The sequence below is a fragment of the Thermobia domestica genome, chromosome 4 (assembly GCF_964235325.1).
Source record: "Thermobia domestica chromosome 4, izTheDome1.hap1.1, whole genome shotgun sequence".
Classification (NCBI taxonomy): domain Eukaryota; kingdom Metazoa; phylum Arthropoda; class Insecta; order Zygentoma; family Lepismatidae; genus Thermobia; species Thermobia domestica.
Window position 1 is genome coordinate 235,124,488 of NC_137457.1, and position 26,610 is coordinate 235,151,097.

Sequence of the window (26,610 nt, forward strand, 5' to 3'; positions counted from 1 at the left end):
TGTCACTCATGTGCTTCGTAGTGCTTGCGCAGGGCACCACGTCGGTTCCTAGCTATCGGCTAGTCACCGATGATTACGTACACCCACTCATGTCGGCTATATTTCCAGCTTGAATCTTTCAGCAGGACAACGTCCATTCTCAAGGCTATCCGTATGCGGTGGTTGGAGGATCACTGATGAATTTCAATTGCTTTAGTGGCCCACAAATTCAACCGATCTTAACCTAATTGAACACTTTGGGGTATCATTAAACGTAAGATCCTAGCTCATGGACACCTTCTGAGGAATTTACGGTAACTAAGTGACTTGTCTGCGTGTGCAGTAGAGACCTGCACGGGCCGAATTTTTCGGCCCGAACCCAATCCGGCCCGAACGTACCTAGGCCCGGACCAGCCCGGGCCCGAAAAGTTTTGGAGATTTTCGGCCCAAGCCCGGCCCGGCCCGATAAATTAAAAAAAAAAAAAAATAGCTCGAGCCCCAATTTTTCTCAAAATTTAGTACTAAATTTGACCTAACCCTCAGAAACATTTTCTAAACTCTGGTTCACAACCTGACGCTTGCCTCCCGAATGGTACCATTGCCTTCTAGAACTTTGCCTGTCATAGAGAGAACAAAAACTCCATTCTCTGTAACAAAAATCTAACTTAATTGATTTTTAACATAAAGTGAAGATGGCAATATTGTTTAGCGACAGACAAAACATTCCCACCCCTTCTTGTTATATTTTGAGTTCAGTGAAGGTCAAGGTCAGAGCTCAATTTACCACATAATGCCTGCAATCCTCTATAGTGAAAGTAGAGCCGCTAAGCAACACAAACTGTAAATAGCTATTGCATCCTTTGTAACATTTTTCACGTACACACTTCTTCAACGTTTGGCTTTATTCCAATTATCGTTTAACGAAAGTCAATAATTATTAAAGAATTGCAATTGATCGGCCCCAGCCCGGCCCGACCTGAAGAGAAATCAGTGTCGGCCCGCCCAAGCCCGGCCCGGCCCAAAGAAATAGCAGAGTCGGTCCGCCCAAACCCGGCCCGTGCAGGTCTCGAGTGTGCAGATGTGCTGGGCCATACCTCCAGCCACCTATCAAGGTCTCATTGTTTCCATGCCCAACCACATTATTGCTGTCCTTCAAGACGAGGTGGATGTACCAGATATTTAGTAGGTAGTCATAATCCTGTGGCAGATCAGTATATATTCATAGCATAATCTCGCAAATGATTTAACTTTTTCTCAATCTTGAGCATTGAAAGCCAGGAAAATTGCCTTGTTGATATTAACACTTGTCAACAAATTCCTTTTCCAAACGGTTCACCGGTTTGGAAAGTTGTTAGCAGCATCGAGAAATTTTGACGTTTCCATATATTAGTTATGAACGTATTATGTGTTAATTTATTTAGAAAGATTGTTTCTCTTTAACCTTTTTAGTTCTATGCGATTACTTCAAATAGTAATAATAATTGTAATATATGCAATTCTTTCCATAATATGGGCATTTAGTGACTCACTAGACGGAACATTCATGGCCAATACGTTGTTTATAAATTTTACGTGCTTTATGAACATGAAAAGAAGGGTCCCTTTTTGATATTTTTACGGGCAGGTCCATGCATTCTTTCTTACGCTGCTGCGTGTTAAGGATTCGAAGGATTGAAGTATTTCATATAGTTGTGAGAGCTATAATCAATGTTATAAAATTATTTAATGCAGATTCACTATTGGAATCCATATATAATTGGGTTATTTACATTTTTTTTTAACTTTAACATGTAATCTTTAATATCTTCTAGTTCGTTGTGGGTGGAGTTGCATTACTGGGTGCAAATTAAGAATAGGTGGTAAATTTTTAAAAAAGAAAATGCGTGAATTTTACGTTTTTAAATGATTCTCTTTGTTACGTTTTTAAATTAGTGTTGGACAGTTTCTAGTGTGCCGTAAGCCAGAACAAAAGAATCAAATTTGGAGGTCATTTTTACTTTCCTTTCGCCCTGAGGCCAGGGTTCGCTGAATGTATGTGCCATGCGTTTTCTGGATCTTCGTTGTATTCTTCGTATCCTGCTTCTTGTTTTATATGTCTATTAGAGCGTACGATATGAACATTTGAAAGTAACTATACCAATTCGCAATTTTTTTTTTTTTAATCGATCTGGTCCCAATGCCGTTACCTTGCAGAGAGGGTTGATAGCAGAAAGTTAATGATTATTAGAATCTCGATGATTCGACAATCGCTTTTCTATTTTTCTTTTTAAATTGCTAAAGGATTTCTGCTGGTGACCAGTTTTTACTTGAGTCATTTCATTCAATGAATCGATTCCTAAGGAACTGGGTCTTAATTTCGTAGATATAACGAGAAACCAGTTCCTCCGAAATCGAATCGGTTAGAAGTATCTAACTAACTAACTAACTAACTCTATGGCCTATGGAACCCGGAGGTTCAATGCCGCGTTCACAAAAGCTCTCCACTGACTTCTGTCCTTAGCTAACTGCATCCAGTTTCTACTTTGTATTCCAATCTCTGCGAGATCCATCTTAATATTGTCCCCCCATCTGCGCCTAGGTCTTCCTAATGGTCGTTTTCCGATTGGTCTTCCAGTCAATACTTTGAAAGCGTTTCTACTTTCTTCCATTCTAGCTATATGACCCGCCCACCTAAGCCTCCTAGACTTGACGACCCTAACAATGTTGGGTAAACCGTATAAATTATGTAGTTCCTCGTTATGAAGTTTCCGCCATTCCCCATTCCCGTTTCTCTTGGGTCCAAATATTCGTCTCAAGATCTTGTTCTCAAATACTTTCAGTCTATGCTCTTCCCTCACAGTAAGTGACCATGTTTCGCAGCCATAGAAAACAACAGGCATGATTATCGTTTTGTATATTTTAAGTTTCAAATTCCTCGGCAAAATTCGTGACAACAAGAGATTTTGAACCGAATAGTAACACGAATTCCCTGCTTTTAGACGACATTTAATTTCTTCGTGGATATGATTTTCCTCTGTTAATATTGATCCTAGATATTTGAAACTATCCACTTTATCAAAAGTATTATTTAATATTTTAACGCATCTATAATTTGCTGTATGACGGTCCCGACGCACTTCCATGTATTTAGTTTTCTCTGCATTTACTTCTAAACCCATGTCCCTACAAGCGTTTAATAAGATCTCTGCATTTCTTTCTATTGTTCTCCTATCATCCCCTATTAGGTTATCCCCGGTTAGAAGTATCTAGAGATTGTATTGATCGTACCAAACACATGCCGATTCTCTTTCTACTCTTGTTGAAGGGTAATAATAATAGCTATACCTGGGAGAAGAAATTCACTGGAAATGCACGCACAAAAAGATTCTGAGTGAAGAAGGCTACAGTACTCACCAGATTATGATTAGCACAAAATACCGTTGACAGATCAATAAGTAATTTCAATACTATTGGAAATTGTGGCTATAGGAAGCCAAAAGGATGTCAAAAGTGCACAAATAATCGTCTGGATGACGCCGTACTTTTGCCAGCAAAGAAGTCATACAGAATATCAGTCAAGAACAATCCACAGGAGGTTACTATGTGCCAATTTCTGATCCTATATAAGCCTGCCAAAAGGTCGAAGCTGTCGGCCAAGAACATTACCGACCGATTGACACTTTGTAAAAAGTGGGCTGTTGAACAATGGAACAGAGCTAAGTTTTCGGATGAAACCCAGGTATCGCAATTTTATGCTTTGTGTAGACATATACGACGGCCTTCCAGTACAAGGAATTCTCAGCACTACATCATCGCATGGTTTGGGATGCGATTTCTGCTAAAGGAAGATGCGAATTGTGGTTCATACTTGAAGGAACATCAATGAATGGAACTGTCTATCTCAGTGTGCTTAAAGGGAAGTTACCAGTGTTTATGAAAATTAATCAGTGCACCCACTTCCGACATGATGGAGCTTCATACCGCAAAACAGAAGCTGTTAAGGAATAGCTTGAGACTAGCGGCTTTCAAATTCTTAGACCTTGGCCCGGAATTTCTCCTGACATAAATCCCATCGAGAACTGATCGGTAATTTTAAAGCGAAAAATGGCTAAACATAACCCCAGTTCAGTTTCTCAATCAAGAGGGAAGCTGAAAACAAACAAACAAACAAAAAATAACCCTGGTACAGAAATTATACCAGAATACTGCGAAAGAATGTGTTTGTCCATGCCTTCTCGAATCCAAGCTATGTTAGAAAACAAAGGTTTTCACACCGAATATTGAACTCGCTGTCAAGCGTGTATGCTTTACTATGTTTCTATCACTGAAATGTATCCTTTCTATGTATTTTTAAACTGAAATATATCATTTATATCAATGATGTCTATGAAGTTCGTAAAACTTCAATTTTTAAATATTTTCAAAATGTCTTAACACAGTTCTGAAGATAATTACAGACATGTAATTACCGAAAGCTTGAACTGGACACGCCTAAAAGCAATCGACATATTGACAAATAAAGAACGAGACCATAGAGTTACGGAGTTTCCGTATTAGAGAGTAAAATTTCTGAAACTAACTATTGAAGTTTAATAACAACTTCAGAAGTAATTTCACACAAAAGTAAATAGGTATCCACTGGTAGAAGTTACAGGGCATATTCATAAGAAAAGTGATTTAGCATGTGCTCCGTTTTTGTTCCTCATTGAATATTTTATTCCTTGCTACGATGTCGTGAGTTTTTTTTTTTTTTTTTTTTTTTTTTTTTTTAAATTTATTTATTGCGTCTCCAGATTGTTACCTGTTACCTTCTATGTCCTATTGTAGTTTTTCGTTTTCTTATAAACAACAGCTTACGCATAATATTTCGTAGACCTAATTTTGGATTTTAATTACCCCTAATTATTATCACTGTATTTAACAGAATTCCACAATATTTCTTCCAGTTTGATTGCTCTAGTGTTGTTACCATTAAAATTCACTTTGTTTGCTTCGTAATTACTGTTCGATTTAGGAAAGCGAAATAGCTTTGACTTACATGCTTTAAAAGATGGAAAAGATAAGCATGCGACTATTACACAACAATAGGAAAGTTGACAAAAAACAGGTTTCCTTACTCTCAAGCATTTCTCAAAGGTTAAAGAAAAGTAACATCTTTGAAATTAATTTTTCAGTAAAATCTGGCACTAGTTTCGAAAGTAGTACCAACATATAAACTACCTCAAGGATGAATTGGCTTCTCCAGTTATCTATGGTATTTCATGAAAGTGAATGTTACTGTAACAAGAGGAACATTTCAACCAGAGTTGGAGCATGTTAGAGAAGCGAAACACCTGCAGGATACAATACAGCATAGAACGCACAACATTTTTATATTCATGTTCCAATAATACAGAAAGAAATATTTTTGAGTCCTTTTTTAAATCAGGGTCAAGATCATGGGTGGAACAATATAATCAACATCATTATGTAAAACAAAATTAATGTATAATATTTTTCATTGTGTAGTTTCAAATATTTCTAGTTTACACACTTTCACCGTTAAGAAAATTGGCATATGTCCTTAACGTTATTTGTAACTTGTTTATTTTTTATTTTAAGCTTCACATACGTTGTTTTATTATTTCCTTAAGGCTTTTTTTTTTTTTTTTTTTTTTTTTTCGTTTTCCCGGTGTATTTTAGATCACAATCCATACACTTAACTTTATACACTACACCTTCATCCTCCTATCTTGTACTCCTTGTTTTAAACCACGTCCAGAACTCTGTCTTCGTTTTACGTACATCTTTATTCCACCACCTCTTAATAAGGTCTTCAACACTTCTGTCTTTACTCCAACGCTCCTTATTCTGTGCCATTTCTTCCTCTCTTGCTTTTCTTCTTTCCCTCTCCTCTTCTATTCTGCTGTTTCTTTATTTATTTCTCTTTGTTGTTACCGTTCGTCTCTAGTAGACATGTAAAACTTTGTCCTCCTTATCGGAGAATAAAATTAAGATTAATCTGGTAGTACATCTAGTGGATGTAGTTGGCCAAGGACAAAAATCAATGGAGAGGTTTAATAAATGCGACATTGAACTTTCCATAGGTTCGCCGGTTCCATAGGCCATAGTTAGTATAGGAAAGCCTTTTTAGTATTGGCCTCAAAGGACAGATTTCATCATAGAGGTGAGGTGTGTAATAAAGCTTTTGTCTACATGTTGTGAAAAAGATGTTAATATCGATCACCAGTTCAAAGATATTCGTGTGGACACTGCCCTTGCTGTACTGTATAGAAATGCATACATGAATTAAAGGGAGGAGGGGTCAACTGCGGGTCTGCCAAGGTTCGGAAGCCCAACTTGTGTAACCACCACAGAAAACATTGCTTCTCGTTAAGCCTTCGTCATGGAGGACAAAAGGCTGATTATTGAGGATAAGTATAACCTTGCAGGATTCTCTCATTGCATCGTGGAAAGAATTTTGACTACTTGACCATTTAAAGTTGTCCGAAATCGTTTTACGTTACGTCCTCGACAGCTTGTTGAAGAGAGGAGGGTTTCCCAAAGAGGAAGAAGATCACTAGGATAAGAACATCGAAGTGGCCCCCCTCATCCATTCTGCTCTCAAGAACTATTCCGAAGTGATCTCTGTTATTTGAGACTGAATGATTTATTGCAACGTAGGCGTTTTGAGTCTTGAAGTGCCCTGGGAAGTGTCATATTCTAGTGTCTATGGTACTTCTCAGACATTTTTGATAGATACGAAAATTGGAGTGATATAGATTTGGACGGAAATTGAAGAGTTATATGGTTAACATACATATCTTAGACACAGAAGACTCGGATTCGATTTTCAGCTGGAGTTCGTGTGGTTCGGATGCCACTTTAAGCTCACGTCTCATGTAGGCTCGCCGCTGAAAGAGACGCTAAACTCTAAAATTGAAAACTGCAGGTGTTGTGGAAAAACGATACATAATTTTTGTATACACCTCTCAACATTAATAAATGTTCCCTACGTTGTATAAGCAACATTCTACAAATATATCGTTGATATTAGATGCGCAGATCACGTATCAAGAATGTTCTTTCATTGTAATAACATTTTTCTCAAAAAGATTGTTCGGTGAAACCACTAACTACATTAAAACGTGGTTATCTGTTTATAGTAACCAGTAACTACATTAAAATTTTGGTAATAATATTTTGTCCAAAATAGATTGTATGGTTTCATATTGTAAAGTTTCAGAACGCTACTTCGGTATACATTGTTTCAGGTTTCTCAAATCCTATTGTTTAGCATCGTGAAGCTGTTCGGTAGCTTTGTAAGTGAAGAAAATAATAAAAGTTAAAAGTATGCTGTTAGAATTTAATGCATTAACCACATACCAAGTACATTTTCATTGTAATTTTTAATTCATTTCGATTCCTATTGCGAGCACACGTTAATTGTTCTTGGCTCGGCATTGTTAAGAAATAGCTACCTAATTGAGGGTAAACTATACTTGGTCAAAAGTAGTTAAATTCCTGTGATTTATGTGAGCATCTATGAAAGTGAAAGATCAATTAACGTATTAGTATTGCTTGAAGGACATTGACAGAAATTTAAAAGAAAAACAATTTTTATTTTGCAAATCTTTATACTGTGTTAATAGTTTAATGTTTCAAAAGCTGAAATTACTTATTTTTAAAAGTGTTTACGACGGTCTATATAAACGACATTTACTCAATTTTCTCTGAGTGGGAGTGTATACTGTTGCTGTTCCAATGAGCAACTATTAGACATACATAGAGACGAAATTTTTTCGCAACAATTTTGATATTTTGTAGCATTAATTATCACAATTTTCCCATTTATGTCGCATTTATTTTTTTAAATGTAGCACTTTTTTTTTTTTATGGTACTTGTAAACAGTATATTTTTGGTAGTAAGGTGTATCTAATACAAAAATGAAAATATATCCTAATAAGGTGCACGTTCTAGCTAATGTATTCACTGAAATATAGAATGTAATGCAAAATTTTAAACACTTCCTCTAACCTCATCCTTAGTTAAAGGATAACATGTAACAAGACATTACCAATTCTTGTTTTAAGTGTGTTCTTCTGTCAGTAAAATCGTATTATATTTGGAAAAGAATCTCTCGGCATCAACACTCGTGATTGGCAACCATATTGAACGTAACGAGCTGACAGCAATGACCTGTGGTTAACTTTTAAACTGTTTAACAATGATAAAAAGTCAACTTCCTTAAGCTCACCGCAGAGAACTTCAATAACCTTACTTTTAAATTCACCCTAAGCAACCAACAGATCATGAACATTTTCACTACAAAACGAAGTCAGCGATTTAAACAACAGTTACAGTTTTGTTGATGTCTACATCTTTATGAAGTGAAACAGTTTCTGGATCAATTAACTTGCGGAGCTTTTCGTACTCTCCACACAGAATTGTTGTCACTTGCTTTCGTGTAATTTTGCAGCTTCATCAATACTTTTGACATGGAGTTTTCAACTTAACTTCAGCCTGGTGAGAAGCACTACCCTTTTTAATTAACGCTGCAGTATATAACGACTCACCAAGGGTAGTCGTCAACCTGGTTCGATCGGTGATATAAAGAACTTGAGTGGTAGTAACTGTTTTCATGTAAAAATATCATTGATAATTATATCTAATATTATTCTCACCTTTTCTATCAGAATTATAAAGTTGATGAACGGTTTTAAATGGTTTATTAGTTGATACACTTTTAATGTATTTTCCATTCACACTATCGTGCACACATCCATGATAATTAGGTATCCATAAACAATTACATAGCAACGAACTATATAATAATCTCTATATCTTACAGATATTAAAAACCTTCTTCTTTTGTTATTATTAAATTAACATTCTATAAGGTATAGTGCTTATGTATGAGCACTTTTTACCCAAGGTACAGGTAATTATTAACCTATCCAATATTTCGTTATATAAAAATGTCGCCCGACGATGGGACTGAATATAAAAGTCATAAACGAGCTTGGCTTTTATCTTCAAGAATCACTGGTCCGTTTACAATAGTGATCTTACATTACATATATCTTTTACATTTTGATTGCCCCTCGTATATCTTCATTACATTTCATATATAGATACATTTATAACAAATCTTTCATTTCATTAATATTTATATTTTATTACATTAATTATATTCATTTCATTATCATTTATTACATTATTATATTTTATTATTAAATGTCGTCGCTTATATAATTTTTGAAGGGTACGAAGTCAAAATTGTAAGAATCAATTACGTTTTAATACATGAGTCACCGTGATGCAGGGCGCATTATATATATTAATTATTTTAGATGATATTTCAAAATAAACATTGGATCTATAGGGCATCTTAATAATGAAGAATCTTATTCAAGATAGTCGTTGAATAATTAACTTAAAAGAATGAATCTTATACTTAACATAATCTTTGACAATTAAGTTTTCAACACAAGTCAATCTAATATAAATAATCTTTGCTTTTAATCAATTATGAACCGAATTATAATTCCTCATATTGCTTGTATATCGAAGCTATAATAATTGTTTTCATTATTGATATTAACACATAAACTTAAAAATAAAAATTCACAAGAATATATAACTGATATGGGTTTAACCCTAACTTCATTAACTAGAGTCAGTTTAAATTTGTACTAGCATATGATTCTAATAAGGTACATTGTACGGCACAATCTTGATTAGGTTCCACAATATGTTGTACATGTATTGCATCGTGATTCTGATTTTGATACGAAGTGCCATCTCTTGAACAGCGATTATGTCTATCCACGTAATTTGTCGTATTCCTGGAATTTTGCCATATCTTTCGATTGTTTTTATGTCTACTTCGATTGGGTGATCTGACATAATTATTGTTGTGGTTGGTTAGGTTAGGTTGATTTCCTACATAGCTTTGCCTATTTTGCTCGTTTGTATTACTAGAATTTACTCGACTTCGGTTGTATTCCGTATCGTTCATACTACGGATATCTAGATTCCTAACAGGTACAAAATGATCTGAATTATTCTTATTTTTACTCACACCTGCTTGTTGATTCAAAGCATGGTATTGAGTTTCATAACATTGAACGAGCATTAACAAATGGTTGAAACTCATACACTGTGTAGAAAACAAGATCTGTTGTAACTTAAATGGGAGCAAATTTCGAATGGATGCTATTATTCTAGATTCCGACTGCAGTGGATTAACAACCTTTAATTCGTTGTAGGTATTTACAACAAACTCGACAACAGATTTGTGTAAACGAGGATTGAAATGTTGATTTCTAATCGTGGCATCTCTATTTGCAAGCAAAAAATCATTTTCATAATTGGCGATCAGCGCTGCCTTGAATTCCTCATATGTATTGATGTGATCACGTATTGCCTTAAACCATAAGGAACATGGTGGGAGTAATAAATGAGGGATTAGCTTCATATATTGTGATCTATCTATACACATTATATTGCATTCGTCCTGAAATTTTTCCAGGAACGAAGTAGCATTCTCATTACATTTACCACTGAATTTACTCATGGCGCGTATTTCACTCATCTTAACACTTAACTTTACCTTCCTTTTATCATTCCGTGTACTTATTGGGTGACAATTCCTATCCATGACGTGATGTGTTGTTGCACCGTCTCTTATCCGCCCATCTGTACTCTTCGGATGAATTTCTTCCAAAATAATGTCCTCATCGGATACGGATGAAGGCGAGGTCATCTCTGGTGTATGGGGAAACTCTAAACGATCACTAACCGTATTATTGTGGTGCGCGTTGTCCTTGACCTGTAGCTTCCTCATTTCCTCCTGTAGAGTAGCTATCAGTTGCGTATTTGCACGTATGTTGTTTGAATTATTGGTGACCTGAACCTTTTGCTGACGAACAGAAGATTCCATTACTTCTAAATCCTTTTTTACACCACTGATTTCTTGGATAATGTGGTCGTGATTATCCTGACAATCCTCAGATATTCTTTTTAATTTTTCCTCGAACTGCGAGGTGATGTCATCCATCGCCTGGATAATTGATTGTTTCGTTTCATCTGACTTCTGTTCCATTCGTTTACTTAATTCCTCATATCGCTTGTTGGATTCTTCAAACTTCTGTTCTATCTTCTGTTCTATCGTCTGCTTCAATTCCTCGTATTGCTTGTTGTTTTCTTCGGACTTCTGTTCTATCGTCTGTTTCAATTCTTCGTATTGCTTGTTGGATATATGAACCAAATTTTGTTCCAGTCGCTTCATGGCTTCCGAATCGTCTTTACGATATTGTTCTTGCCGCTGTAAGGCTAACAAGATTCGGTCTTCTAGTGTCATTCCTGGTGTTACACTATGTTCACCGTTGTCACTATCATTGGGTTCATTCTCCATAGCGTTACCGTTCATTTTTCTTATTATTATTCTACCACTTCTCAGTCTTGTGAAATTTGTATTCATTAACTTTATTACAAAAGTAAATTCACCCTTACTTTGCTTCGGGTAGTGAATTTACAAGAAATCCCGGGTGAGGTAAACCAAAATTTTTATAACGACTCACCAAGGGTAGTCGTCAACCTGGTTCGATCGGTGATATAAAGAACTTGAGTGGTAGTAACTGTTTTCATGTAAAAATATCATTGATAATTATATCTAATATTATTCTCACCTTTTCTATCAGAATTATAAAGTTGATGAACGGTTTTAAATGGTTTATTAGTTGATACACTTTTAATGTATTTTCCATTCACACTATCGTGCACACACCCATGATAATTAGGTATCCATAAACAATTACATAGCAACGAACTATATAATAATCTCTATATCTTACAGATATTAAAAACCTTCTTCTTTTGTTATTATTAAATTAACATTCTATAAGGTATAGTGCTTATGTATGAGCACTTTTTACCCAAGGTACAGGTAATTATTAACCTATCCAATATTTCGTTATAAGTAGCAGATCCAAATTTTCCTGCTTGAGCTAACTCTAATTTATTTTGAAAGTTTTCGTGTTCCCGACAATAAGGTGTGCATAAAGTTCGCGGCTGGCCTTAGTGACGCACAAAGAGGCGTTGAAAATCCCAGAAAGTGACATCACGGATTTTATAGAGAACTTAATTTAGCGTCATGCACTTCGGTAAAATGCAACGATTTTTAAGTTAAATAATATTGGAAATGCAATTTTTAGTTATTATTAACAATAATTGGCAAGAATTCCACTTTTTCGCTTTTATTCGCATTTATCGTAAGTAATGCTTAATTTCGCAAAAATTCGCGATAATATAAACGTGATTTCTGGCTCAGAAACGAAAAGTTTGAGGTTTCCTGAAACATATACGCGTTTTTTTAACGTTTCGCACATATCGCATTTGCGAAAATGTTTCGTCTCCAGACATACGGAACCATCGTAAACAATTTCCAAATTTGGTATTTTTTATCTTTTAGAAATGATAACAAAAATATGAAGAATTTCAGAACATGTGAAGCATGTTTCCATTTCGAATTTCATTTCATTGACCTCCTGCGTCAATATCTTTCAGTCAGAACTAAAATAATGCTTCATCTTTCGCACTTTTGTTTATATTATTAAGGACCTATTTCAAATTGTCTTTTTGCGTGTCCAAAGAATGATAATTAAATATAATTCTTCAGTTTCTCTTACACGGAATGTACTTGAACCTGAACCCACAAAGTGGGGGTGATGTATATATTTCCTGAAAGCTTGGGTCAAGGTAAGATCAAAACCAGTTACCAAAATTGGGGAGGTCTCAAGCATTCCGCTTGAGGGCAGCACGTTACTTATTTTTATTAACAACTTTAAGAGTGTCTTAAAGTCCGTTGCAACCCCGAAAAATCTGAAACGGTGGGACGAATATGAAACACACGACTTCATTTCAAAAGTATAATGTATCAAAGTAAAATAAATTGTCCCAAGGTCCCCCGCAGGATCCGAAATGGGGTCCAACTCAAAATTTTTAAATAGAAAGGGGGGTCAACTTGCATATCGTATGAAAGTTGGTGTTAAATAAAAGAAGATAAATCAAGTCGCGACTCTCTACTAGAAACCTGTGCAAAATAGCGGTGGGTCAGATATCAACACAATCTTTATTGCAAAGTCTATGGCCATTTGTATGAATCTGAAACGGTGGAATAGGTGTAGAAATAAAAACATGGATATGTCATTATTTCAAAAGTATAATGATTCAAAGTAATAAATAAATAAATAAATAAATAAATAAAAGTTCCAGGGCCCCTCGCAGGGTTCTAAACGGTATCCAATTCAAAATGTTGAAATGGAAAGGGGTTCAAGTTATGTATCGTATGAAAGCTTATGTTAAGTGAAAGAAGAGAAAACAAGTCTCGACTCTTGATGAAAAAGTCTTGTCACTCCTATTAATCTGAAGCGGTAGACAGGTGCAACAACAAAACAAAACAAAAACTAGAATGTATCAAAGGAAATGACTCGTGCCATTTTGCAATGCTTATCGACAGTCGAGACTTGTCCAATGTCCCATTCTGTATCATTTAACACAAGCTTTCACATTATGTGCTTATTTACCCCCCTTGGCACTTGAAACTTTTGAGTTAGACCCCGTCTGGAATTCTGCAGTTGGAACTGGGATATTTCTTTTTTCCTTTGATACATTCTAGTTTTTGTTTTGTTTTTACACCTGTCTCACCGTTTCAGATTAATGGGAGTAGCGGGAGATTTTTTTTTTTTTTTTTAAATGAAGAGTCGAGACTTGTTTCCTCTTCTTTCACTTAACATAAGCTTTCGTACTATACTCAATTTTAACCCCTTCCTATTTCAACACTTTGAGTTTGATCAGTCTGCAACCCTGCGAGGGACCCTGGAACACTTTTTTTTTTTTTTTTTTTTTAAATACTTTGAATCATTATATTTTTGAAATAATGGCATATCCGTGTTTTTGTTTCTACACCTATTCCACCGTTTCAGATACATACTAGTGACCATAGACTTTGCAATGAACATTATATTGATATTTTGACCCTCCGCTATTTTGCACAGGCTTATCGTAGAGAGACGCGACTTGATTTATCTTCTTTTATTTAACACCAACTTTCATACGATATGCAAGTTGACCCCCCCTTTCCATTTAATAATTTTGAGTGGGACCCTGCGGGGGACCCTGAAAAATTTATTTTACTTTGATACATTATACTTTTGAAATGATGAAAGACATGTGTTTCTGTTTTCATATCTGTCTCACCGTTTCAGATTTTTCGGGGTTGCAACGAACTTTAAGACACACTTAAAGTTGTTAATAAAAATGAGTAACGTGCTGCCCTCAAGCGAAATGCTTGAGACCTCTCCAATTTTGGTAACCGGTTTTGATCTTACCTTGACCCAAGCTTTCAAGAAATATATACATCACCCCCACTTTGTGGGTTCAGGTTCAAGCACATCCCGTGTTAGATCTCGATCTAAATATCGTCAAATATTATGCTTTAGATAGGAGTATTTGTGAGAGACAGCGTCAGATTTCTTGTAGCAAAACAGTAGGTCCGCCGTAGATACTCACTCAAATCGGAGTGTTCTAAAACTTTTGACCTTTACTGTAAATTTGAGTGAGAAAGTTGAAAGTACTTTGTTGATATTGGATGCTCTGAACGCATGTATAATACATTCATGCCATATTTTCGTATTATTTATTTTATCGAAAACAAATTCGTATTATTTATTTTATCGAAAAGAAATTAAATGAAATTTCTAGTTTTACGTTGCAGGGCTATGCCCTTATACTAAAGGAAACGAATGAATAATGAAAGTGAATGACTATAAAATAATCAGTGAAATGAGAATGGGAAAGAAAACAGAAGACTGCCGAGAAAACCTACGGACACTGTTATCTCCACCAACTTACGTAGAAGAGAATGAAACCATCTCTCTCTCGCACCAGATGTGCGTGCTCTATCGCTGATCCACCGTGCTCCCTTTTATTTTATCGAAAACAGGGTTCGTTGTAACCACAAGCGATATGCAAATTGGATGACGGTCAGTTCAATGATAATTTTTTGTACGAAATGGTCACAGACATGGCGGAGAATTTCCCGGATTCACTTCCAATATTTGTGGTACAGGGTTTATTTCAAAATTGGTATCGTACCATCAGGTTAAAAAACAAAATTATCTTCAGAAATTAAGAAATTTGAGGAGCGCCGGAAGGTGTTAAGAAGTTCGAAAGAAAAAGAGCAAATTAAATCAGAAATTCAAACACTACAGAAGTAGTATATGAGTATATTTAGACTGCCGAGATATTAAAGTTCCGTTAGTGTATAGTTATTGTTTGGTACTAGCGTTTTATTGTATTCCAATAAATAAATAAATAAATATTTACAGTAAGAAAGTAAGCTTATAGTGTATTTTAAAAGATAAAAAGGAGGGCATTGGACAGCTGTACGGTGATGGAGATCGATTAGGAAAATTTTTTTCTAAACCTAACCGTAAATAATACTTTTCTCGGGTCGGGGAAATGTTTTTTTACTTAGTGATGGAAATTCAGGGAAATGAATACCAGAACTTCAGGATGATTCCTGTTCTCAAACAGTTGATAGCAACAACTGACAAATTCTCGATTTTTTTTTTTTTTTCGATAGAATCATCCAAAAATTATTTATTTATACCTTTTCGTATTTAACGGAATCGTACAAATGTTATTGGTTTATACATTTTCACTTGATTTACAGAGTTGGCTGGTTTAAACAAAGATGGTTTAAACAAACAAGCAAACAAACAAACAAAAAAAAAAAAAAAAAAAAAAAAACGAAAAAGGCTTTAAATCGTGTGAACTGCATGGTGACGTTTCCACATATTAAACCATTTGTATTAGTTTAGTCTCCTTTTTACTTTTTAATCAAGGCGTCCCATGTTCAATTCTCGGTCGAACCACAACTTTTCTTTCAAGTGTAAACCAAGTAGCGGTTCGGATGCACTTTAAGCGAAAGTCCTCTCCTTGATAATCTCGGTATTACATAAGAATGTTAAGCCTAAACATACGAAACGAAACCAAATTGTATATTTCTGCTTGCCTGAATGCCTATTGTTTTATAAGGAAACCAGGTTGCTTAAATATATTGATAAATATTGGCAAATTTATCGACTTCGTAGCTTCCAATAGCTTGGATTGGACTTAGTTTTAGTTTTGTTGAATGATATCTGCATACTAAATTTGTAATTTAATACCCCAGTTTTAGCGTATTGATTATGATACGTTGACCATAATATTTTACATACCAGGCAATAACGAGAGTTTTCCGTTATTGCTTCCCGATTGCTAAGGCGGGAGTTTCCTCATATATAATTCTGTATAATGGTTTCACTTGTGCAACTTCTGAACTCTCGACAATTAAATTAACAAGTATGTAAAGATCAGACTTTTTTTTTTTTTTTTAATCAGGAGTCCTTCGTTAGTGAGTCGGCAGGCTCATTGCTTTTGTGGCCCATTAACTCCTGTTTCGAGTCCAATTTTTCTCGGATGTAAGCCGAGAACGGTTTGGATTCCGCTTTTAGCTTATGAGACCCCTTTTAGCATAACCCCGTTGTTGAATAATAACACCAAAGCGAAACAAACTTATTTCTGTTCATGCGTAATATAAATACATAGAGAAAATTATTTAAACCAAAAATCCTGGTGTAAACCAAAAACACCAGGTTTAAACAAACAAACAAACAAACAAAAACAAAAAATTTAAAAGGAACATCATTTTTGCCAACCCTGTTTATTTATCACCTTTTCTCCTTCGTTTTGTGTGTAACACATTTGTTTCTGGTGGATGTATTCAGGGTCTGAGTTTCCGGTGAGTTCCCTGCACAAACTGTAGAGTTGGAGTTGCCTGTAAACTATTGCTTTTGTTGTCTGTAGCATTATAACTGGAAAGGAATATGAAAACAAAATAATAAAATAATTACTGTTTACAAAATTTTACATTTATCCTATGTATGTCCTGCTTTGGAAAACTATCAATACAATTTTGATCGCCGTAGAAAGCCTATGAAGAGGATTCTGCGGATCCCATCTGAGTAACCAACACTTAGCATTTGCATTATAATGAAGCAGCTAGTAGCTATACTACAATTTTTGGCTTAAAAAATGTGTATATTCAATGATTCACTCTATTCCTCATATTTCTCCCTATAGGATTAGGGTTAGGAATTAGGTTTCTGTGCTTTCGGCATCTATGGCCATGTTAGCCCGTCACGTATGGAGGAGGAAGTCCTTCGGCAATCACACTATCTGAGGAAAGGGAAGGAAGCGGTCTGGGACGTGTATGTTAGGTACCATGCTGGCATTTGCCTGGTGTGAATGAGGGAAACAGGAAAACCTCACTCAGGATGGTTGGGCTGAAAAACTTTTACAATTTTTCGACCGAGTGCCCTCACTGGGAATCGAAATTTCTTCCTATACAATTAAAATGGCTCCTATTTGATGATACTGAATTCATTGAAAACTATGTAACATCGAGTCTTCGGTCCTCACAACAAATAGCCTATGGAAATTGTTTCATCATTCGTTAGTTACATCATGTTGTTAGTTGTATACTATTAACTTTTTTAAAAAACTTCTATTATATTTTCAGTAGCTAAAGCGCTTATTCTTCGTACCGAAAGAATAATGTTCATGCAAAATCTTTGAAAGTAAAGAAATATCATAAAAATGTAGCAACGAGCAATGACCTTTGCATTGTCTCTGTTGATTCTCGGACCAGCTGACATTCCCGTTTTTCGTACGGGAAGAATAATGTTAATGCAGAATAATTCAAAGATCTGAAAGGTAAGCGAGTTGCATCACCAGAAAAATGGTTTGGTGCCTACCTCACATGCACAGTGGTTTCATTGTATAAATTTTGCTTATAAATTTTACTTCCCAATCCCCATCGAGTCAAAAATGGGTTTCGTATGCGATTAGATCTGGTGAATATCTATAGGTGTACAAAATTTGGTTAAGTGTGTTTTTCCTGTGTGAAAATCTGATGGCAGAGACACACATTATCTTGTATATATTAAATATAGAATTTCAATTACCTTATTTTGTCGGAGTGTATACTGGTATACTTACAATGGTGTGCAAAACTTGAGGACGAAAGTAACTTTTACATGCTGTCACACACAAATGACATAAGTATATGAAACTTGATCGTACATAGAAAGTAGTGTTACAGTATGGTACAGGGAACAACAGACAGAAACACATGAGTAGAACAAAAATTACATTTTTATACAGAGACAATAACTTACATTGAAGGGACTGCGATTCATGATAGTCTCTCTAACAGAAGGGCATGTGATCATCACGAACAGCTATGTATGCTCTGCAATATGCTTCCGTGCTGCTCAGAAGGTTGGTAATGAGTTTTATGGTATGGAGTTCTATTCCTCACTAGCGCTGTTGACAACTGTTGGATGGCGTGTTGCCAGCCTTTCCTTATAGCATCCCACACGTGCTCGATGAGATTCAAGTTAGAGGAATGAGCAGACCAGTTCATTCGGGGTCTAATATCCTCTCGTTCGAGCTTCGTCACTTGCACTGTTCAATGCGGTCGCGCATTATCATCCCTAAAGATAAAGACAGGGAAGACTGCATCTCTGAATAGACGCACGTGAAGAAGGAGTACAGAGTTACAATAATCTTCACCATTGAGTGTACTGAGTTCAAAAATTTGAGGTTGATATGTCCATGCAACATTATGCCACCCTTTACACAAGAACAGCTGGATTACCAAAACGATCGTGTTCGACATTTCCATGAGTTCATTGCGTGTTCCCACCTCCCACAGATGAGTGTATGTCCAGAATCACTATTCAGACTTAATCTGGTCTCATCTGAGAAGAAACCGCGACTCACTCTTCTTAGAACGATGTGTTTGCCACCACCACAAACTGTTCTGCCAGTTTGCGGGTGTTAGCGAAATAAAATGTAATGGGAATCGGACAGGGAAAGCATCCCCATCCTGTCGACGTTGCATTGTAGACCGTAGGATTGGGTGCATAGCAGTTCTGTTAACCCCTTCCGGATCCTATGGTACAATTTGTACCATACGCATTTTTCATGGTACATTGCGTTATTTCCTTTCTATTTGAGCTTTCTCGTCCGGTTTTTTTTTTCCAAGTCCAGAGGCCTTGTAGAAGACATTACGTATGGTTTCAGACCGTCCTGCGTCCAGACATAGGAGGTGATGACGTCATAAGTCAAAAATTTCTTTTCTCATTTTCTAAGCGTATGTTCAATATTTTTTGGTGGGCTTATTTTTCTACGTAGAAGATTGAAATTTTGCACAAACATTCAGTCTACCGAGTAGTATTTACCAGATTTTTTGTTCCGATGTCAGTGCTAAAACAGAGGGGGAACCAGAGGGGCAAAGGGGTGAAAAAAGGGATTTTTTACCCCCAAAATCCCGTTTTTCGTCATTTTTCCGCCTCACATACATGATGGGGACACTTGAGTCATACTGTCTGAAAGGCAGTTCCATTCTGAAGAGAATGACGGTCGAATCATTGTCCTAGGGTAATTAGGGACGTCTTAGGAATTTTTTGAAAAATATACTTCTATATAGGGGAAAATGGGACATGCTGGGTATATTTTTTTTGGCGGGCTTACTTTTGCACCTAGAAGATTGAAGTTGTGCACAAACATTCAGCCTACCTAGTAGTATTTATCAGATTTTTTTCAAGTCTCTGCATTAAAACAGAGGGGGTCCAGAGGGGAAAAAAACTGAAAAAAGGGACTTTTAGACCCAAAAAATCCCGTTTTTCAGGATTTTCCCGTCTCACATACATGATGGAGACACGTGAGTCATACCGTCTGAAAGGCAGTTCCATTCTGAAGAGAATGACGGTCGAATTATTATTCTAGGGTAATTAGGGACGTCTCAGTGAATTTTTTTCAAAATGTACTTCTGTATAGAGTAACATGGGGAAATTTCTGAATTTTTTTTTCTGGCAGGTCTATTTTTGCACCTAGAAGATTGAAATTGTGGACAAACATTCAGTCCACCAAGTGGTATTTAACGGATTTTTTTTCCAGATTTCTGCGTTAAAACAGGGGGGTCCAGAGGGGCTAAAAGTTGAAAAAAGGGAAATTTAGACCAAAGAAATCCCTTTTCTCTGCAATTTCCCGCCTTAGATACATGGAGACATGTGAATGGTACCGCCTGAAAGGCAGTTCTATTCAGAAGAGAATATGGGCGACACATGACCCTAGGGTAATTAGGGATGTCTCAGGATTTTTTTTTCCCTGAGATCATAGTGTTTTGTGGTAATTTGGGGCATTGTGGGAAATTTTGATAAAATTTTTCCCTCCCTTACTATTCAAGATAGAAACTTGAAATTTGGCACACACGTTCAGTATACTAAGTACTATTTCTTTGATTTTTTTTAGATGGTTACGTTCACACAGGGGGGGCCAAAGTTCGAGAAAAAAAATTTTTCCTCCAAAACTTTCACTTCGACTTTTTTTTCCCGCTTCTGGTATATGGTATGAGCATGCAAGTGGTACCATTTGAAAGCCAGCTCTATTCTGAAGAGAATGAGGTATGAACCATGATGCTAGGATAAATAGTGACGATACAGTAGCTGCTTGACTGAAAGTCTAAAAAGTAGCCCAAAAAGCCAGGATCCGGAAAGGGTTAAATGTGTTTACAATTGCACTCGCTGTGACCTCGGTCCCTTCTTGGCTGTTTCACAGTGTAGCCGTTTTCCGGTGATGTAGTTGACCATGGTCATTTTCACTTCATTTTCTTCGCACAGCATTGCTTGAGATTCGGAATGCTTCTCATGCACTTGAAACAGTGCCATGGGCAATATCAAAATTCTGGGCCCCACACGTCATACTTCGTAATTCTCTGGTTTCCTATGATTCTTCCCTTGTGAAGTCATCTGAATGTTGTCTCCCGGTGATGAGTTTGTAACACCACCTCAGTTTACCTTAATAGCTCTCTGACGTATACTGTCTTGCCGCTTTCATTCAACGGCTTGTTGGGGAAGCAAACTTATTCGGTGATCACGCTGGCATCACACCGTGCCAAGTCTTTCTCCCTGTGCATGAGTGGGAGACAGCTGGCAACATGCTTTCGGGCTTTTTTATTTTCAAGGTCTATGCAGTTTTTTATGTTATTTATTTCGTCCATAAGTTTAGCACACCAATGTATAATAGATCTGTCATGTGCCACTGGCTGATTTATGTACTGATCATGAATTAAGAAATGTACGAATAGTTAATGAACATATTATCGAAACATCTTCTTGAAGAACTTTTTAAATTCATGTTATAAAGAAAAGGGCATACATGCCATTTAGTTATGGTATTATCGGCTATACATGACAGGTCGCTCATGTGAACCAAATGTGAAATGGTGTTTCAATGTTTTGAAGGATATTGATTAAAGGCCCTAGAACCAGGAACCTAAGCAATTTATTGAAATATAGTAATTTTAGACGCGGAAGACTGTTTTGAATTGTAACTTTCTCTATGTCATGTCCAAAATTATATGATGAACTCTGCTACCTTGTAACCCTACTAAATTGGTTTCAGTTTTAATATTTATGAGACCATTCTTAGTTTAGTTCCCAAGTAGTTTATCTTTTTTCCAGAACGTGTCCGTGTATAGGACCCTAGCTGAACAGCATTTACGTCTTTCATTCAATTTAAGTAAAACATGTTGCAATGTTCATAAACCTCCAGCATAAATACTATTGTTTTGATGTTCTATCAGACAGTTTCCTAATGATTTTCTCATGTAGGCATTACCATAATTCGTTTTCATGTAGGTATTACAAGAAATTTGATTTCACTAATTTTAAGGAATATTCATTAATAACTGTAAGTGATCACTGTTTTTATTTATAAGAAAATGTGTATTTGAATATTAATAATCATTGTGATTCATTATATTTGCAGATTTTCTCCAGTAAGATGGGTATTACACAAAAGAAGTCTCAAAAAAGAGGGAAACCTGGCCACTCAGCACATAGTATGAACCCTGACCGAAAAAAGGAAGGCCTGAAAGGAGTGGCTAAACCACGTGATAGGTCAACCATCAAACGCCTTCAAATGTATAGAAATTTTAAGGCTAAACGAAACAAAGCTGGTGAGATAATTGTTCCTGCACCATTTCAGGGAAGACTTCCGTCAGGTACAATGGCAAGAGTCGAACCCAGTCAAAAGTGGTTTGGTAACTCTCGAGTGATTGGGCAGAACGCGTTGCAACAATTCCAAGAACAACTAGGCGCAGCTATGAAAAACCCGTATCAAGTAATAATGAAACAGACAAAATTACCTATTTCACTATTAAATGAAAAACGAAAATGTATGCGAGTGCATTTGCTTGACACAGAACCCTTCGAAACAATTTTTGGACCCAAGAAAACAAGAAAGAAACCAAATTTGAATACAACAGACTTACAAAGTTTATTCGTGAAAGCTGAAGACTCACAGACTATGTATGATAGTTCGAAAGATCGGGATCTGGTGAAAGAGGATGAAGGTGTGAAAGATGCTCCAAGAGATTGGATAATGTCTGCAGGACAAAGTAAAAGGATTTGGAATGAACTGTATAAAGTTATTGATTCTTCAGATGTAATTTTGCAGGTTCTAGATGCACGGGATCCTATGGGAACAAGATCCACTCACATTGAAAACTTTCTGAAGAAAGAGAAGCCACACAAACATCTTATGTTTATTTTGAATAAAGTTGATTTAGTGCCTACCTGGGCCACTCAGAGATGGGTAGCGATTTTAAGCCATGAATACCCTACCATAGCATTTCATGCCTCGTTGACACATCCTTTTGGTAAAGGTGCACTGATTAATTTATTAAGACAGTTTGCAAAACTTCACTTAGACAAAAAGCAAATTTCTGTCGGCTTGATAGGCTATCCGAACGTAGGTAAAAGTTCTGTAATTAATGCCTTGTGTTCAAAAAAAGTTTGTAACGTAGCACCAATTGCTGGCGAAACAAAAGTGTGGCAGTACATAACACTAATGCGTAGAATATATTTGATCGATTGTCCAGGAGTTGTGTACCCTTCTGATGAATCAGACACCGAAAAGGTTCTAAAGGGAGTTGTCAGAGTTGAGTTAGTGCAGGATCCTGAAGATTACATACCCGCTGTTCTCGAAAGGGTAAAGAAAGAGTACTTAATGAAAACATACAAAGTAAGTGACTGGATAGATTCTGAAAACTTTCTAGAGAAGTTAGCACAACGCATGGGAAGATTGTTGAAAGGTGGTGATCCAGACATACCTGCAACTGCTCGTATTGTACTGAATGACTGGCAAAGGGGTCGTTTGCCGTACTATATTCCTCCTCCTGGCTTTGAAACTCCTTTGAATCAAGAGCAAGGTGAGAATGGTTCGAAGAATTCGACTACAGATGTTGAAGAATCATTGCAAGGTTCTTTGCCAGAGTGTACCAAGGTATGTCAGAATTCTATCCCAGGCTCTGAAGAAACATGTTCTACGTCTTCTGAAAACATCTCGCCGAATAATCCCTTAAGCGTTTCCCAAGATTTTAGCCAACTTAAAGTGAGCTTTGATTATGAAGTGGATAAGTTGAACAATTCCAGTGACAGTTGTGATAAAAGTGAGTGTAAAAATTTGAGATTTCAGGAAGACTCGAAACCACCTCAATGTGATGTTCAAGCAGGATGTGAGAACGCAGCCAAAACTCTGTTAAAAAGTTCCTCGTTACACATAAGCAAAACTATATATTCAAGAAGTGGTGCAATTTCTGTCACTCCTATGGATAATAAAGACAGTTGCATTACGATATTAAAAGACCAAACAAAGGCAGCCAATGACAAGAGAAGACGTAAACACAAAAAAGGAAAACAGAAAAGTTAAGTTTTGACATGTGATAAAACTGAAAGAACAAACTTAATTCTCTTAATAGACGCTACTGGGGGTTTGTTGTAAAATAAGCAATAATTAAAAAAGAAATTCTGTAGTTTAATAGGCACAACAGTATGTTCCAATCATGTATGAAAATACTTTCGGCCAAATGCTACGCGATTCTTGATATTATGCTATTAGTTTTCCCCTCAAGATGATGCTTCATGTCGTGACTGATGTATGATTCCGTCGTTCAGTTCGTCGATGGTTTTGGTGTGTAGTGTTAAGTTTCCAAGTAGCCCAAAAGAGATAATTGAAAGCTGTCAACTCGTATGATCTTGGCGCCAGGGAGATTATCATTGCGTGACAAGCTCCTTTGTGGCTATATGGTTAGAGTGCGATCTTCTAGCGTGGGAGACCCGAGTTCGATCCCCGGTGGGAGCTCACAGTTCGTTTCCCGGTGGCTTATTCCATGTTAAGCTGTAGATTCAAGTCTCATATAACCTTTCTAGTGAAAACACACCAAACTCCAATCCAATCAACAGCCTTTGCGTCACAGTATTCTGCACTTTTAGTAGGGTGCATTTCTGTTTGTTAGTGTCAAATTTTGCAACATAGATTTCACGTATTCATACTAACTAGAATTGTAAAATTTTGTACAGATATGTAAATCCGATGAAACTACAATATTTTCACGTAGCTTTTGCTGTTGCTTATTGTGTTGCTTTAAAATAAATTCAGTTATTACATATTTATTTAGATTGCATGTATGGGTAAGAGAGTTAATTAAATAATTTTTCAATAGATGCAAGAGTTATTCAGTACAGGTTTGAGACCTTTATGTGGCGCATTTAACTGAGAACTTAGAGACTCTTGCCCTCTACAGGTGCTATATATAAGTTTTGAATGAATTGTTAAGTCTTATAAAATGTTCTTAAAAAATATAATATGATGTTTACGCATCAAAATTGTGTATAATAGTATTTTCAAGTTAAGGAAGTGAGACGTAAAGAATTGATTACAAAATATTGAGTAAAGGTTTAAAAAGTAACAAAGTAACAACAACAACAAGAAAAAAAAAATGCTTTACAAAATGCATCAAAAGGGGATTTTTTGATTTAATTTGTTTTGTTCAGCGTCCCTTTCAGGAGCAAGGCTATATGAGACTTGAACCTACAGCTTAGCGTGGAATCCAAATCACATGAGCACCCAACGGGAATCAAACACGGATCTTTCATGCCGAAGGCACGTATGCTAATCGCTTAGTCGCGAGGTAGCACGGAAGGATCTTTTTGGTGGGAATACAGGAGGAGATATGACAAGACTGAAAGTGCCAAAGCTTTTATGGATGAAACATTAAACCGCACCAAATGCATCTAATATTAGTCCCGTTTTTTTCAGTTAACCTCTCTCCTGAAAATATCGTTTGTAGTGCATTTTATAAAAACATTGATTTTATTTTTTATTATTTATTTATTATTATATTTTTAACGGTTATTATTTCACCAATGATCATTGTGCGGTAGTGGTGGTTAGTCACTATGCAATCGGCCAATGTCATTTCCTGAAAAGTGAGAACTAATCACATCTTCGACCCATTAACTGTGTAAGGAGTGATGTGTTGTATAACACGTCGTATTTCAAGAATTTTACTCGAAACTGCCGCGTGTGAATTTTTGATGGATTGTTACTGCATTAGATGCACGAAAAACGAACTGAAAGACGGAATTCGATGGGCCGTTGACGAGACGGAGTAGCAAAAACTCGTGAAATTACCTTGCCGACAAACTAGCCATTTTGCTAATATTATCTTCCGTATATTGCTAGCTATGTTTTATTTATACGAATATCCAGTGGCTCTTATTGAAAGCTCCTGTAAATGTTCATAAATATATATACTTGTACTAGATGGCAACTGAATTGAAGTTTAACACGAGTCATTGATGTGCAGTGTGCTATTGCCCAACCTCCCGTGAGAAAGCCAGCTTTCAGCGGGTGAATGTTGCGTGCTTGACAACGTACGCGTGTCTTAAGAGTGTACATGTATGTTCTTACTATAATGTGTGCATTATAATTAATGCAAATGTCTTCACAAGTATGGTAGAGGAAATGGTGATATATGGAGTTCCTACTTTCTTTCCCTAGCGTAACTCTGACAAATATGGTAATTGCAAACTAAAACTTGGAAAAACATACTTTGGTATGTCTCTTCCTATACTGCACTGCATTTGTAGTGATAAATAAGTTATGAGTTAATATAAAAATATTTTTGCAAAAGATAACACTTTGTAAAATATGTAACATATGTAGGTAATATGAGCCACCTAATGTAAGTTGGAATCTGTGGTGTCTGAAGGTCTGCAATTCAACAAAAAGTGAACCATTGCTGAATTTTCTTTATTGTGCAATACCTTCAAGAAATTGACTTAGAACGTAAATGAGAAAACCAGATTTGAAGTAGTGTATCAAAAGTTAAACTCAAAATATGCTGGGAATGTGAGCTCCCATGTTTAAAAATGAATGAAAAATGAAAATCGTTAACATTACCTAGAACTTTAGTTGTACAAAAACTTGAAATGTGCAGGTAATCGTTGCAATTGGGTGTTAACAAGATCTATGTTCAACCAGTTGAGAATGCTTCAAGAGCATTGCCAGAACGAACTTAAAAAGAATGGAGAGACGGGGCGGGAAGGATAACTGTGATTGTTCGTATATGTAAAAGTAAATCTTTTTATCCGCACCTTCTGTTTCTCGCAAAAATTCGGAAAATATTATCTCTCTATGACTTACGGTTC

General features: G+C 36.2%; 1 protein-coding gene across 1 annotated transcript in view; it reads left to right on the forward strand.

Moving 5' to 3' along the window:
* Ns2 (nucleostemin 2) overlaps positions 1-26,195 on the forward strand; it is a 40,882-nt gene extending 14,687 nt beyond the window's left edge. The window contains exon 2 of the mRNA XM_081755591.1: positions 21,884-26,195. Within this exon, the coding sequence (XP_081611717.1) occupies positions 21,899-23,827 (1,929 nt within the window). The 5' untranslated portion in view covers positions 21,884-21,898 and the 3' untranslated portion in view covers positions 23,828-26,195. The remainder of the gene's footprint in view (positions 1-21,883) is intronic.
* The last annotated feature ends 415 nt before the right edge of the window (positions 26,196-26,610 follow it).